General features: G+C 31.1%; 3 protein-coding genes across 3 annotated transcripts; 1 reads left to right on the top strand and 2 right to left on the bottom strand.

The window, feature by feature from the left end:
• The first annotated feature begins 2,448 nt into the window (after nt 1–2,448).
• LOC112454934 (GDP-fucose protein O-fucosyltransferase 2) lies at nt 2,449–5,696 on the top strand. The gene is made up of 8 exons (XM_025016587.1): nt 2,449–2,800; nt 3,235–3,371; nt 3,452–3,577; nt 4,049–4,316; nt 4,389–4,581; nt 4,646–4,823; nt 4,962–5,091; nt 5,260–5,696. The coding sequence occupies exons 1-8, from the start codon at nt 2,658–2,660 to the stop codon at nt 5,408–5,410; spliced, it is 1,326 nt and encodes a 441-aa protein (XP_024872355.1). The 5' UTR covers nt 2,449–2,657; the 3' UTR covers nt 5,411–5,696.
• Nucleotides 5,697–6,962: 1,266 nt separating this feature from the next.
• Nucleotides 6,963–9,848, bottom strand: LOC112454944. The gene is made up of 4 exons (XM_025016598.1): nt 9,617–9,848; nt 8,591–8,880; nt 7,896–8,117; nt 6,963–7,377 (listed from the first exon to the last, which is right to left on the bottom strand). The coding sequence occupies exons 1-4, from the start codon at nt 9,834–9,836 to the stop codon at nt 7,066–7,068; spliced, it is 1,044 nt and encodes a 347-aa protein (XP_024872366.1). The 5' UTR covers nt 9,837–9,848; the 3' UTR covers nt 6,963–7,065.
• Nucleotides 9,849–9,894: 46 nt separating this feature from the next.
• LOC112455413 (insulin-degrading enzyme-like) lies at nt 9,895–15,728 on the bottom strand. The gene is made up of 7 exons (XM_025017314.1): nt 15,313–15,728; nt 14,292–14,783; nt 13,951–14,147; nt 12,812–13,084; nt 10,271–10,384; nt 10,058–10,112; nt 9,895–9,905 (listed from the first exon to the last, which is right to left on the bottom strand). The coding sequence occupies exons 1-7, from the start codon at nt 15,431–15,433 to the stop codon at nt 9,895–9,897; spliced, it is 1,263 nt and encodes a 420-aa protein (XP_024873082.1). The 5' UTR covers nt 15,434–15,728.
• Nucleotides 15,729–16,208: the final 480 nt, after the last annotated feature.

Here is a 16,208-nt window from a genome sequence, read left to right as displayed (position 1 = left end):
AAATTCGGTTGATTAGACTTAGCTTTATATGCGATCAAAATTATGGCTCTTTGGCGCTCCTCTACCTCGCAAAACACTCCTCTACCTCGCGAGGTGCTCCGCTACTTAGCATACATAAAAATTATATATGAAATAGGGGTAGAAAGGACCGAAAAATATAATACACATATAATTCTTTTACATTCGGTTGATTAGACTTAGCTTTATATGCGAAGTTAGAGCAAACACGGACATCAAATCTGCATATACACATATATACGTATGGACATGCGATTTTAATGCAATATTTCGACATTTTAGAATACTCTGAACATATTAACTTCCGCAAATTTGGAGATATCTATCTATTTCTAATTTTATTATATTTTTCAGTATTTTCTACCCCTATTTCATATATGACTCTTTTAAATTCGGTTGATTAGACTTAGCTTTATATGCGATCAAAGTTATGGCTTTTTGGCGCTCCTCTACCTCGCGAGGCGCTTTTTTGTTTCGCGAGGTGCTTCCCTTGCCTCGCGAAACACTACTCTACCTCGGGAGGTGCTCCGCTACTTAGCATATATAAGAATTATATATGAAATAGGGGTAGAAAAGACTGAAAGATATAATTCATATATAATTTTTTTAAATTCGGTTGATTAGACTTAGCTTTATATGCGATCAAAATTATGGCTTTTTGGCGCTCCTCTACCTCGCGAGGTGCGCCGCTACTTAGCATATATAAGAATTATATATGAAATAGGGGTAGAAAGGACCAAAAAATATAATTCACATATAATTCTTTTAAATTCGGTTGATTAAACTTAGCTTTATATGCGATCAAAATTATGGCTCTTTGGCGCTCCTCTACCTCGCGAAACACTCCTCTACCTCGCGAGGTGCTCCGCTACTTAGCATACATAAAAATTATATATGAAATAGGGGTAGAAAAGACTGAAAAATATAATTCATATATAATTCTTTTAAATTCGGTTGATTAGACTTAGCTTTATATGCGATCAAAATTATGGATCTTTGATCGCGTATAAAGCTGGGTCTAATCAACCAAATCTTAAAAAATTATATATGAAATAGGGGTAGAAAAAACTGAGAAATATAATAAAATTAGAAATAGATCGATATCTTCAAATTTGCGGAAGTTGGAGCAAGCTCGGACATCAAATCTGCACATACGTACATATATACGTACGGACATGCGATTTTAATGCAATGTTTCGACATTTTAGAATACTCTGAACATATTAACTTAAGCAAATTTGGAGATATCTATCTATTTCTAATTTTATAATATTTTTCAGTTTTTTCTACTCTTATTTCATATATAATTTTTTTAAATTCGGTTGATTAGACTCAGCTTTATATGCGATCAAAATTATGGATTTTTGGCGCTCCTCTACCTCGTGAGACGCTCCTTTGCCTCGCGAGATGCTTCTCTTGCCTCGCGAAACACTCCTCTACCTCGCGAGACGCTCCTTTGCCTCGCGAGGGAAGCTTCCCTTGCCTCGCGAAACCCTCCTCTTATCTCGCGAGACGCTCCTTTGCCTCGCGAGATGCTTCCTTTGCCTCGCGAATCCCTTCTCTTATCTCGCGAGACGCTCCTTTGCTTCGCGAGATGCTTCCCTTGTTTCGCGAAACCCTCCTTTTATCTCGCGAGACGCTCCTTTGCCTCGCGAGATGCTTCCCTTGCCTCGCGAAACACTCCTCTACCTCGCGAGGTGCTTCGCTACTTAGCTTTATATGCGATCAAAATTTATACAATATATAAATTGCATCTATGCATACAAGACAATATTTTCAAAAATTTGACTTACACCACTATGGCTTTTACCCGTCCATATGTAACATTATTTATAAGAAAATTATATTGTAATAAGGAATTATAAGGAAACGTGTAATAAATTTGAAATTGTATGATACTAATGCCGGATATATTATACGAAATCAACATAAGACGATTTCTTAATAGATAATAACGGTGTTTATTCTTTATCTATAGAATTTCACATTTTAAAAATTATCGTTAATTATTATAAATTTCACATAAATGTGAAGGTTTGAATCAACGCTCAAATAATAGCTTCTTGCTTGCAAAATTTGACATTTATCTGAAAATTAAAATTATAAAATTACGATTATATTTTTCAAAATTATGAGATACAAAGTTCGTAATAATTTTGAAGAATGTAATCTTAATTTTGTAATTTTAATTATCGTAATTCGTTATTAATTGGAATACGCAAGATGGAAGCGCGGCCGCCGCGGCCAGAATATCCCCTCCAGCTGGCTAGTTCGGCTTCGGCACGAACCTAGCACGGACGCAAACCATGTGCGGTTACCGAGCGATACGACGTAGTTGAGTTGCATTTTCTCAGGCGGCGCGTCGGAAAATGCAACACAGCAACACACGAAAAATGCCGGGATGGCCTCTCTCAGGTTTCTCTCTGCGTTTATCGATATTTCGATATTATTCGAGAGCTATTCTTTATAACTGCACTGTACGAATTGTACTTTATATGCACTGTACGAATACGAATTGTACTTTCTACACTTGAACAAACATTGGAGAGAAAGAGGAAAGATAAATAGTACGTCAAGAGAAGGTGTATATACGCTAATTCAACTATTAAAAAAACAGATCTGAGATTTGCGAGTGAAAAATGTCCGTCTTGAAAATTTTGTGTATTGTTATTTCGATTGCGTACGTCGCGAGTGGCAGCGAGTCCGGATTTTGCGAGACGCCCGACGAATGCACCGAGAATTCGAGAGGATGTCCCGGTCAGAGCCACTTCACAGGAAAACGGTCAGGAATTATTGAGATCTCACGCCAGAGAAAGTTAAAATTTAGGAATTTGTTTTATCAATTCAATCCTTTATAACCGGAATTTCTTTGCTTAAAGGAAAAAAATTATACAACCTCTAAATAGAAAACACTGATTAAAGTTTCGTTGTCTGTATTTTACACTTCAAATCCATGTTTTTAAATCTCAGTCAAACTTGGTAATTAATTATTTATATATTTATATTTTTCTAATCTCATTGAGATATATTTATTGTAAATTACGTCGAGATGTATCTCAATGAGATCTGAAAAATATATATTTAAATAATTTTCTCATTGAGAGGTTTATAAAATATAGATTTATAGGAATGCAACTTTTTATGTCATATGTTATTGTAGATAATTGTTTATTTTCATGCTTCAGGGCGAGGATTCATGATATGCTTTCTTTACAGTTACATCCTTTACAATGTGAATCCTGCGGAAGGCTTCAATCTGAGGAGAGATGTGTATATCCGTGTCGCCGTTTTTCTAAGAAGGCTAATCGAGAGGGATAAGGAATACCAGTGGCAATTGGTTCTGCCACCATGGGGTAATATATGAACTATAGATATATTTCATGAGATTTATAACTTATACATGATTGTGCATTTATTTCAATCTCTGTTCTAGGTAATCTGTACCATTGGCAAAGCAGAAATATAGGATCCCAGGAACGTCTGTCCTGGGGTACCTTCTTTGACATTGCTAGTCTGCAACGATACGTACCAGTCATGGAGATGTACACATTTATGGAAGGTACATTTCTTTATGTTTCTTCTCAACTGCAAGAATATTAAACCCATAACGTTTGCGTAGGTTTTTTTTCAACAAATACAGTCAGAATGTAAAACAAGAAAGAGTGTTACATAAACTTAGATTACTCAAGATTTAGTTTTTGAATTATAATGAATTATTATATAATGCTTGAGGTACCAGCAAATACTCGAAGCGTATTTCGCTTCATGAAAAATTGAAGGAAGAATATAACTTTCTTAAGTTTATGCCTTATTTCTCTCAATAACTTGAATGATACAATCTGATTAACTTGTGTCTACATAATATTTTTCTTCTATTTTCTAATACTGATTTTCTAAGTTACAGAATAATTCTGTATTGGGTTTCAATCTATTATATATATGTTAATGTGTATTAACTCCCTTCTGATTAATGGTATTATGAGGATTTGATATAAATGATTTATTTGACTGTACAACAGCTTGATTTTAGAGTACTCATGCGGGAACAGAGAGGTGCAACTCGATCGTCTGTACATTCTGCAAAATGACGAAGAAATGTTCAAGACAGGTAAATTCGAGGATAAGAACGAACTGGTAGACTGCGATCGTGGCTCTTTGCGATATCATGAATTGGAGCAACATCTGTACATCGGTCCATTCTGGGGCTATCATAATGTCACGGTTCGGGATGTGAAATGTCTTAAGTTTCATGGCATGGCACATGACCTCTCTCAGAATCTCATGCCAATGCAATACAGGTGAGATATTCTGAATGTATTTCTATACTGCTTCTGTAAGGATTTTACTATCATTTCTTTGCTTTTACACAGGTCCATAATGTTTGATCGCATGGAGATTGCTTTACACGACGAATACGGATCTAAAGAATACTGGAGGGCTAGACGCAGCATGCGTTATAATTCCGAGTTGTACGATATCGCGGAAAAATATAGGAAAATTTTTCTAAATTCCACGAATGTGAACGATAATACGGAACGACCAGCGGATTGGACCAAAGAGAAGGTATGTTGATCATTATTCTTTTATACTATAATGATAATAAATCTTATCTGAGTTCTAATTTCAGAATCGGCGAAATGCAAGAGGCGGGCCTTATTTGGCGGTTCATCTTAGGAGACGCGACTTTATTAGGGCTCACAAGGAATCAGTGCCGACAATAATGGATACTGCCCTACAATTACAAAAAAGAATGGATAGGCTTGGGCTAACCTTATTATTTGTTGCGACAGATGCAGAGCAATACGGTATATACAGCTTATGTAAACTTGACTTTTGGAAAATTCTATAAATTATCAAATCTGTGTTAAATATACATGTTATAATTGAAAAAAATATTCTATATGTGAAGAAAAATTAAATAACACTTGAATAATGATTTTCAGAGTTCGAAGAACTTAAGTCGTATTTACCTCAGTACAAAGTCATGAAGTATGTGCCATCTGATTATGTAATAAATAAATTTAAAGATGGTGGGGTCGCCATTATTGATCAAATAATCTGTTCGTATGCCAGGTAAGAATATTTATGACGATTTATTTATACCGATTGATTAAAAACAGATTGTTGAGTGCAAGCTACTCGTTTAATAAATTATCTGCAACAAATATCTGTAATAAACTTGTGATACTTAGCTTATAATACAAGAATCTCAGGTAACTTTTCCCTTTTTTTTTTAATTAGATATTTCATAGGAACTCATGAATCGACATTTACGTTTAGAATACAAGAAGACCGGGAAATTATCGGTTTTCCATTAAAAACCACATTCAATAAATTATGTAAGACTGATGAGGATTGTACAATAGATGGATTTTGGTCGATCGTTTGGTAACGGTCTGCCTTAATAAATCAAAATCTTTAATTTGTAAATTTTCTCTTAATTACTACTCATACCTTTGCTTGTGTCAATTCTAATTTTATTTGACAAATTGTAACAGCAAATTACAATATGTTTCTTTCTACAAATATTTTTTTATCCTAAGGAAGGGAATCGAAATATAAATTTTATTCCATATTATATTTAAATCTACATTAGAAAACCTTTTGCACGCGCGTTTATGCGTGTATGCATATATTGCAATATTTTATTTTGTTTCGTAATATTGTTTTCAACCTCGGAAAATTCTGTACTTTAACTTAATTAAGCGCAATTCCAACATAATAATTATTTTAATATATTATATAAAGGGATATATTATATAAAGTTGTGTATTGTATAATACGCAATTATTATATTGTATAAAATTATATGTAATTATTATACACGTATATTGTATAAAATTGACATGTAATTATACAATACAATATTAATATATATATTTATAAATAATTATCATAAATTGATTTTTGCGCTACATTTCTCGACGACTTCGAGAATCGCCACGTCCCTCTAATCTCGAATCGAAATCCGTCGCGAATCGCGCCGCGAAGGATCATGCAGCTATATTCAAATCGCTCCGTATTCGTGTTCGTGTCTTCGTCTGGAAATTAATTCTGGACGAAGATCATCGCGAGTATCTCGCGAAATATCGACCGTTCGCGGTAACGCGTCAAACATATTGCACGTCGAGATCGCGATTTCCGCGTTGATCCGCCTCTGCGCGCCCAGGCCCCAGGTTATAGACTATATGCGTTTCAAGTTACTCCTTCGCCGAAACTCAGCTCGGTGTGCGCGCAATTCTCACTGGGGTATGTATTACGCATTCATATGAGAAATTAAAACTTGAGATATGGATTGACACACATTTTATTGGGAATTAGAATCCAAGTCACGCATGATAACATTAATCTAAGGTATGCATATTATAATCGTAGATTTACCGTAGGCGCGCTCTCGTTGGAGGTGTGAAAAACAGCATGAAAGAGGAAGCAGCGAGTTAGATATTTTCCGCAATCCTTATTGCATAGATGATCTAGAGAAGAAAGAAGGAAGAAATAAGTTGGTTTTTTTTTATTTTCTTAGAAAGAGATGCTCCTTAACCATCTCACTTTTTCTCTCTTATTTTCATTCTTATCTGTCTGCATCATCCTATCAAAGGGATTGTGTGATAGAGAAAATATCTGAAAATATCTAACACTATCGCATATCTCTTTTCTTCGATGTTGTTTAGTTATCCTATAGGTCAGTATAGGTATCTGTGAGCGCGCAATCTATCTAAAATCTACGATTGCAATATTTGTGCAATTATACATCCTAGGCTAGAATACATTATACGTTACATCACATTATGTGTTTACGTCTTTCATATTAATAATAAAACTGAGCTACTGCATTTATTTGGAATGCCCGAATAGTGATATAATTTTAAAAGAATATATCGTATTTTCTTCGCAGATTCTAATATGTATAAAAAAGGTTTATATATAATTCACCTAAATTGATATAGCAGTACTATTTGTATAAAACGTTGTCTTAAATCAAAAAACGATTTTCCACATGTTCTCGATATGGAAATTCATCTTTTCTGCGAAATGAACTGGCGGTATTTAATTATAGTAATTTCGAGTTTGTTTAAACAGCATGATGTCATTGATTTTCGTAAAGCGTGCCTCAGGGATGCGATACCATTCTTCCTTATTGCACCACCTGCTTAATGTATACTTTAATCCCTTTATTTTGGTAATGGGTGACACTTTGGATGTATCAATAGTAACTAATGGTTCATCCTTGGGTTCAAAATTTAATATTTCACTCTGGTCCTTTTCATCTACAGATGATGCATCTTCTTCTTGCAATTTGTTCTCACGCTTAGGCGACACGTGCACTGATAATGTAGCCCTTTTGTCATAAATGTGTTTCTACAAAGTTATACATAAGGAAACATGAGCAATATAATTTTGCAATTGAGATGAAGCAATTAATAATTCCGCGTAAAAACATTAAACACAAAAATACACATTAGTTCAAAAAATTAAAATAATACTTTAATTAAAATATAATTAAAATATAATTTTAATATCTTTGCATTAATATCTCTTACGTGTAATGTTTTGCAATTTATTGTTCCTTCTTTAGAAAATGATATTATATCTCTTTTCATTCCTGTTGTGATAATTATGCTTTTGACAAAATTAAGAATATACGGCAATGAGAAGATTTAAGCTAGGTAATCTAAATCTTAGTAAGTGGACAATTACTACTAATTATTTTATTTAAGATTATTTGTTTCTCGGAAATCCACAAGATGATGATATTTTTTCTATATTTTCTACATATTTTTTTTATGTACAATAGAATAATTTTTTAAAATTTTTTTAGAGCATAAATTATGACGCATAATGCAGATAAATAAATGTAAAGTAAAAAATACTGTTACCTTGTAAAACTTAAGTAATGATGTTTGCTTTATGTCTTGTATGGATTTTATTTTGATTTTCTGTTGATCACCGGAATATAACTTGGTAAAACCGCCTATCCAGATTACGTCAGATATATCATTTAATTTTAGTGTCTTATTAATCTCACCATGTCTGATGAGATCTGTCTTGTACTTCTCAAATTCTGTTATAGAAAGCTTAGAGAGCTGTTTAATGTATTTCTAAAATGTAATTATAATGTTGTAAGCGATTAAAAATGTTATAAATAAAAGTATTTCAGCTACTGTATTTAACGGAAACAAGTGAGCTCGTTATAAATAGAGACGATAAACAAAAAATGTGGAAGTTTGAATTGTTTTATCTATTTTTTTTGTTATAGCAGAGAACATATTTTGTGATATGTTGCACGAGTTAATTATGTCGCAACTTATTGTTAATTAAACGTTATCCAAGCTTAGAAGTGATACAAGGTACTATTAATTATTATTATTATTATTTTATTAATTATTAATTATCATGTTCTTCTCGGTACAAAGAGTAATACAAACATTTTATTCTATATTCTCAAATATTATTTTGGTAATTATGAAGGAGAGGGGCTTCCTTACATTTGGAGCTTCCTATCATTTGCCCGATTGTACGATTAATAACAGATTATCGTATACATTATTATTGTGTAACATTTTATAATTACCATCGTAGATGAGATGAATTGTTCGATATGATATTGAACAGCATATGGGTCTATAAAAGCATCAATTACGATTTGCAAGCCTTGTACACCCGTTGCTGTACGCACACACATATATATTTTGTGGATGTGCTGAATATCTTCAAAGAACTTTAAAGATCTTTTTGCCATTATATGGTATACAAGAGCTAATTTCGATAGATTTGTCTCTTCAATTTGATAGTATACTACCGTACACGATACATCATGCAGGGATTTATTATTATGTTCTACTTCATACAGAAAGTGAGTATCTACACAATGAATACAATATATATATTATATAGCATATAATGATATATCATTATAGATCATATTAGTTAACTTCTATATTACTTTTTAACGTATTTTCGTATGAAATTTATTTTAAACCGCAACATTACAATCAACTTTCAACGTTCTGTTTAATAATTTACAATTAAATAGAGATTAATAATATTTATATATCTTTTTGATAAAAATAAGTATAAAAGTTCTTCTTTAATTGATAAGTGATTTGTGCAGCACTCGTTCGATGAAAATGTATCGTTGTTAATTTCGATTTCTAAGGCTGGATTTTACATCCCACGCGATTAATATTTAACAGGATTAAATAATAACCGCGTGGGATGTAAAATACATTCCAGTCTTAGATATAATCTACTAAATATTAATTCGCTGAAGCCATTTCATTCTGTGACAAAAATCTTATTACGCATAGGATAATATTTTGCCAATAAATATGTTATATAAAATCAATTTTAAATGTGCAATAAAGTGAATTAATCTTTTTTTAAAATTTTTAATAACTAATTTCCAAAAATATGACAAAATTTAAATTTGCATTTTTTAATTTTTAATTTTATTTTTTAATGATATTTAGTTTATTAAAATTTAGACTTTAGATACAAAAAAAAGTTATTTAAATCTGTTTAATACTATTGGGGCTTGTCGTGAATTTTCAAAATTCTTTAAAGTTATATGTTGGCTTTATGTTTGAACGTTGCTCACCATTTTCTAGCTTGGCTTCGCGATGCTGTGGCAATCTTGTTCGCATGATCGTTGGGTCTTTTGCTTTTTTCACCTTGTATTCCAGAGTATCACCTATTTCTAAGGCTTGTACCTTGCTTATTTCACCGCATATTAAGCATTTAACGTGTAAGTTACTAACGAACTTCTTTATAAACTTTTGCATTGTATCAGCAGTTATATCTGTAGCTATCAACATCATAGAGATGTTTGAGCGATTATAATTTACAACATGTCATTAAATCAATTTAAATCATGATTTAAATCTTATCTGAATGCATAGTTATTTAAGTTTAATGAACGATATATAATTATATGTTAACAAAATTTATTTGAAAGAAGATATATTTTTTCAATAAAACATAAATTTACTATTAATTATTTTTAACATCTTAATAACGAAATATTTTTTTGCATACTTACAAGTACTTGCTTTTAATACTTCATTATGCGGCCAGGATTTTTCCGATAATATGTTCTGAAAGTAACAGAATGCCTGCTCTGATGGTCGCATACGTGCGAAATGTTTGAAGGCCTTGATATACTGTAACCCGCATTCTTGATAAGTACGGCTATATTTAATTTAATTTCATACCTATTTAAATTTGTGTCTTCTCTGTATTTCATTGTACCTACCTTCTTCTTGAGGGTTTCGAACTCTTCCGGTAGAACTTTCAAGTGCATTATTGTAGAAATTACCTTTCCCAAATACCCATGATACGTTATAGGGACATAACTAGTTAGTTCAAGCTAAAGAAATTTTTTTTAATTATTGCCTTTAAAAGTAAACAGTTTTCTTAATTATTTATTTTTTGCATGAAGTCAATTAGATGTCTATTGAATATATAATATTATTGTATTATACGAAAAAGAATTAAACTGCGAATAACAAATGACGAATGAGAAATAAAATTTTGCTTGCAAATAGTCGATTAGTATTTATTCGGTAAGAATATATCTACTGCGAACAAATATTATATCCAAATGTAATTTTATTTCTTTCAGAAAAATTTATTTAAAAGTTACACGTACTAAATATTTATTATTACATATTTATTTATAAACAACGAAAGAGTTACACCAATATTTACATCAATATAATCACGCCAGTATAGATTATTTTTAGTGCATTCTTTCTTTGAATATTTTATTATACAATTTGTTTTCTTTAGATTAATCGTGATGGAATTAAAAAATAGTCGGTTATATATTATTAAATTTGGATTATGAGCGACAAAAAATAAAATACATAATATATGTATCAAAGATTTTATTATTATTATTTTACTCACCACTATGCCGTACTTGGTTTTCCTAGTCTGCCATTGCATTTCATCTTGAAGAAAAATCGGCATTTCGGTAGCAATTTCAATTAGCCTGGCAAATATAATGTTTAATATATAATCCAAGGGGTTCTCGTAAGCTTGCGGACTACAAATCAAATTCAGAAAGAAATTACACGCTACGCATTATTGCGATACATATTTATTTGTAACAGATATATTGTTTGTATAATGTTCAAGTTTGCTTTGTATACCTGATGAAATGAAAGAACATTTTAATATGTCGCTGAATTGCGCTTGATTTTGGAGTTGCGTGAGCGTACCAAAGTTGTATGAATAATGTGTCCTTTATAATTTCAGGCATTTTTTCAGTATATAGTGGGATCTGTAAAATATTTTTGCTACCGATATACACGATATGTAAATATGATGTACGATATGACGGGTTAATTATATAAAAGATACGATTTCGTGCATTAATTCAAAAGAAAGCGTTATTATTAAAATAAGATCTATTTTTGAAATATATAAATATTTATTCAAAAAGATTTTTTATACAGAGAAGGATTTATTTCATATTTTCGATTCATAAGAAATTATTTTTCTTTGCCTTGCACCACGCTTGCGTAAAAAAGTATCTCGATTTGTTTAAAAGAATTTTTAGTTCTATTTCTAAATATTCATATTTTACACGATAATATATTAATAATAAATAAATTAACGAAAATATTATTGCGCCTAAATATATATATATTAATATAGTGAAGAGTTACATACATTTGGATCTGGCACAAATTTTAAGTCAGGTACAAGTAATTCTGATCGTTCTTCTTTCTTCGATGGTTCTTTTGACCATAGATCAATTAATGATTCCTTAATTTTATTTTCTGTGTAGTCTGCATTGTCCCATTTGCTTTCTAAAGGCGGAAAGTCGTCGTGAATTATGTAAATTCTAATAAAACGTGGAGATATGTATTCATCTATTAGTATTTTAATCATGGACGTAATATAATCGAAGTCTCTAAAAAATTGATTGTTTAGAATATTCGTTGATGGATATTGACATTGGTTCAATTGTTGAACTGTCTTTATAATCCTTTGTTGAGCTTCCTCTTCTTTTTCAAGTCTTCCATATTTTAACATCTGCAAATTTAGAATTTTATGGATTTTACAGGTTGAGTCATTTTTATGTCTCCATCTTTTTTTTCGTATGCTTTGTACATAAATGTGTTTGAGATAAAAGTTGTTTTATACTAGGGTTGAAACACCAGTAGTGTTAATACCAGTTTGATTTGTAGGTGGTGTTTATAAAGTTAAATCATAAGAATTTTTTTAATGGGTTTATATATATATATATATATATGAATTCGTTTATATATATTTCCCAAGCGGCGTCGAGAACTCTTTAAAACATTATTTATGCTATTTTGTTTTTTATTTATTAGAAAGAATTAAAAAGAAATAAAAAATATATGTTTTGATTGACTTAGTTCTCAAGAAAGGCGAAATTGAGAAAATATGCACGTATGAAAATATGCTATATATAAGTATTTCTCTAAAGAGTCTAAAGTTATGTATATTTGTTTATCTCGTTCAAGTTGAATAAAATTCTTTATAATAATTAGGCACAGATGAATAATAAATGTAAAACGATAATGTACTAAAGAACATGAGAACTGTAAGAAATAAGAAAAAGGTTTCTTTTTCCTTCGTGTATCGAAATTTTGAGAAAAATGATTTTGAATATAAAAGCATAAAAATGTCAAAATTATTGTTTTCGAAAAGTTTAATTATATATCATATTTTTATTTGATCTTTTTAATCGCGAGAAATTGTAAGTAGTACGACAATTTGTCGAAAATCTCTGTATAAACTTTTATATTTTGTTACTTACATTGTTTAGTACTTTAATAAATCGACGGTTCGGTAAGTTTAAGTACTTAGTCTTGAATAACTTAAGATATTCAAAAAATAATTGAACAATATCAGAGGTATGCCTGCAGTATCCTTCTGGCAACAACGTGAAAACGACATGGAAAAAATTTAGATTTCTGGCTTCTTGACATGCACTAATAGAGATACCGTTACACCAATTCTTGGCCTTTAATGTACCCAATAGTGACTTTTCGTTGTCATATTCCAGAAAAAAGCTAATACAATTTACAGCCTGTATTAACAAGTGAATAGTAAGAAAAAAATAGATAAAATTATTAAAATAATAAAAGATTAAGCAAAATTTTGAAAATTTCAAAGAAATTTCTGTGTAACTCTTTTCTAATTACATAATCTTATTTCTTAGCTATTCTGCCTTTGGTATAAATAAACTCGAGGGCCGATATTCATAGTCGGAGGTTATATTTAAGATTGTCTTAAGTACAATCTTAAGATGTCATGAATCAATCACAAAATATTAACATCTTAAGACATTACTTAAGGACGTTCACCGGTCCTTATACTAGAGGAAATCGATTTTCTATAGATTTTCTTGAAACTGTGAATATACGTTAATTTAGGTGTGCTTTAAATTTCAGTACCTCTTGCGGTATAAAAATCGAGATACTGAGCCTCAAAGTTTCAACTTTTACTAAATTTTGGTAAAAATTGAAACTTTGAGGCTCAGTATCTTGATTTTTATACCGTAAGAGGTACTGAAATTTATACCACGCATAAAGCACACCTAAATTAACGTACCTTTATTCACAGTTTCAAGAAAATCTATAGAATTTCGATTTTCTCTAGTATAAGGACCGGTGAACGTCCTTTATTAAGACGATCTTGAAATAAGAACCAACTATTAATATCGATCTAGGTCTTCCTGCAGCCAGTCATTGTTTGTTTTTGCGAGAGACCAATAAAAGAAACAGAGAAGAAAGTTACAGAAACAGAAAATGTTTGAAAATGTCAAAATTTTAAAAGTCTATAAATATTAAATGTTAACAATTAATGTATATATATAATGACATATAATGTTAATATAAACCATATAATTGAGATATTTGTAAAAAAAAACGCTCTGTAAAAAAATTATGTTACCCTGCGCCAACAATCTTCTTCTACATTCGGCAAAGGAAATGCAAGTCTCATTAAATTCTTGGTATCACTTTTTGGAGCAATATACCATACAGTGCAAAATCGATCCGTAAATGGCGTAAAATATTTTGGAAGTTTAATTTCCGAGTTCTGTATTTCAGAGAATACTTTGTCTACCATCCGTTCAAATCCACCTGCATCTAAGTATAAATTTATTCATTAGTTTGACTCATTTAATATAATAAGATAATAATTTGTAATAGCTTTATAACTGTTATTATGTATTAACTCTAAAACATTCTGTATTTATTTTTTTTATCTATAAATTAGTTACTGTCTCTTACAATTACTCGTGATGCCTAGTGTCATGATATTAGCGGAGTAATATGTCAAAATGAAATTGAGTAACGTGAATTTGATGTTTTCTATAGACATTTCCGTCAATATTTTTTCCTTGCACAAGCCATAGTTTGAATAAGGATGAGCGGAATTGATCGTAGACCTTTCAAAATATTGAAACCAATTATGTTGCAATTCTTTTTTTAACTTTGAATCCATTATCCTTATCCTTTCTTCGATACAAGCGTTATTGAAGGAAGGAGTTGAAATGAAGAGCTGAACAAAGCGCTCTAAGATTTGCTCAACAACATCATAGTCCTTTGTATAGAAGTAGAAATAATAGGTAGTATGCTCTGATGATGTTGTTAAGGAGATATCGCCGTTATATTTATATAAAAGTTTCTGAAACCTGTTGGACTGTGCGGTTGTTCCCCAAATTATCATTTGTTGACACAAGTTCGCCAATCCTGGAAAATTTTTTGGATCGGCAAAGCTACCTGTAACAACATGTTTTATTTCTAATTAAATGTATGAAATTTATAATTTGATTATCATCAATTAGAACAACATATTAAGTAACTAAAAATATTTTATTAGATTGTGAGACGTTGATGATATCAGAGAATGGTAGATATATTAAATTAAAAAATTCTTTTGCTTGCTTTTTTCTTTGTTTGGTTTTTACGTAAATAATTAAAAAGAACAGATTATGCATTTTGAATTGTATGTATAATGTAGTAGTTGTACAATGAATTATACATATACAAGAATAATATTATATAAGTTATATTAAATATATATTAAAAAAAAAAAAAAAAACACGCAGTCAGTATTTACAATTAGTAGACGGATTAATGTGGAAAGAATCGAATTTTAAGACAATAAAGTTTGAGGCGTATAAAAGTTTCTTATATACATTTTTTTTTTTAATCTGTATTTATAAATGTTCTGAAATGTTGTGTCTATTTCTAGATTCGTTCTATATGCGTGTGAAGATGCGTAGAAATATAATATGATGAAAATTACCGATGTGAATATCCAGTGCAACGGAAAACTTATTAGAGACGTTGTGATTATTTATTAATATCACTTTCATTTTATTCTTTAGCGTGAAGCACCAATTACCGTAATTGTACTCAGTTGCCATGCTTGCTTCGATTTCGACGATCGTCTTTAAGATGCTTTTAAGAGAAACGCAAGAGTACTGAAGATTAGGCTATGTGACTGTGTTATATGTATATGTTTGTGTTTACATATCCAAATGTTATTTTGCTGTACATCTCAAATGTTTGTTTGCACATAACGGGTCCGTTATTATTATCGAATTTGTACATAACGAACTTGGAATCCGCGAAATCTAATGCCACGTATTAAATTTTGATTGTTAATTTAAAATTGATACCGGAGTTATTTTGAGTATGGATTTTCTTTTGGAAAATACGATACGGTCCTTTTATAATTTGAAATGATTAATTCCGTTATGAGCGATTAAAGAATCGTAATAAAAGTATCGCGCAAAGGGCAGAGGAAAGGAAGCTGTGTTGCGGTTTCGTTGACAATTTCACATTCACTGGTTGGCTTGAGCAGACCTTGAAGTGAAACATGCGCGTAATCTGTGCTTAAATGCATCATCAGCGTGTCATCAGGGCCCACATTGCGATTACAGCGGGCAGTTTTTCTACTTTGGTGAAAATTGCCGTGCCTCTCGCGTTTATGCAATGACGCGGATATTAATTACGGAGTGCGGTCGCGGCCCAATAACGGAGAATAATGCGATTGAATTACTTTGTTTCGCTTTCTCGGTATACAACTACAGATACATTACTCGTTTGCCTGCGGATACATATCAATAAACTAATTGGCTGCAAAGCTGAATCAGGATATTATCCGTCACGAATGATTTTTCCGACTAGCTAATATGG

This window comes from Temnothorax curvispinosus, unplaced genomic scaffold (assembly GCF_003070985.1).
Source record: "Temnothorax curvispinosus isolate PA1 unplaced genomic scaffold, ASM307098v1 QBEX01000525.1, whole genome shotgun sequence".
Lineage (NCBI taxonomy): Eukaryota > Metazoa > Arthropoda > Insecta > Hymenoptera > Formicidae > Temnothorax > Temnothorax curvispinosus.
The sequence above is the reverse complement of the archived record's forward strand: the minus strand, read 5'-3'. Positions and strand labels throughout refer to the sequence as shown.

Coding starts and splice junctions, on each gene's coding strand:
- LOC112454934 (XM_025016587.1), top strand. CDS start 2,658: ATGTCCGTCTTGAAAATTTTGTGTATTGTTATTTCGATTGCGTACGTC. Junction 2,801..3,234: donor AGCCACTTCACAGGAAAACG/GTCAGGAATTAT, acceptor CTTTCTTTACAG/TTACATCCTTTACAATGTGA. Junction 4,824..4,961: donor GACAGATGCAGAGCAATACG/GTATATACAGCT, acceptor AATGATTTTCAG/AGTTCGAAGAACTTAAGTCG.
- LOC112455413 (XM_025017314.1), bottom strand. CDS start 15,433: ATGGCAACTGAGTACAATTACGGTAATTGGTGCTTCACGCTAAAGAAT. Junction 14,784..15,312: donor TGCACTGGATATTCACATCG/GTAATTTTCATC, acceptor ATGTTGTTACAG/GTAGCTTTGCCGATCCAAAA. Junction 13,085..13,950: donor AAGAAGATTGTTGGCGCAGG/GTAACATAATTT, acceptor TTGTTAATACAG/GCTGTAAATTGTATTAGCTT.
- LOC112454944 (XM_025016598.1), bottom strand. CDS start 9,836: ATGATGTTGATAGCTACAGATATAACTGCTGATACAATGCAAAAGTTT. Junction 8,118..8,590: donor AATTCATCTCATCTACGATG/GTAATTATAAAA, acceptor ATTACATTTTAG/AAATACATTAAACAGCTCTC. Junction 7,378..7,895: donor CATTACTTAAGTTTTACAAG/GTAACAGTATTT, acceptor ATAACTTTGTAG/AAACACATTTATGACAAAAG.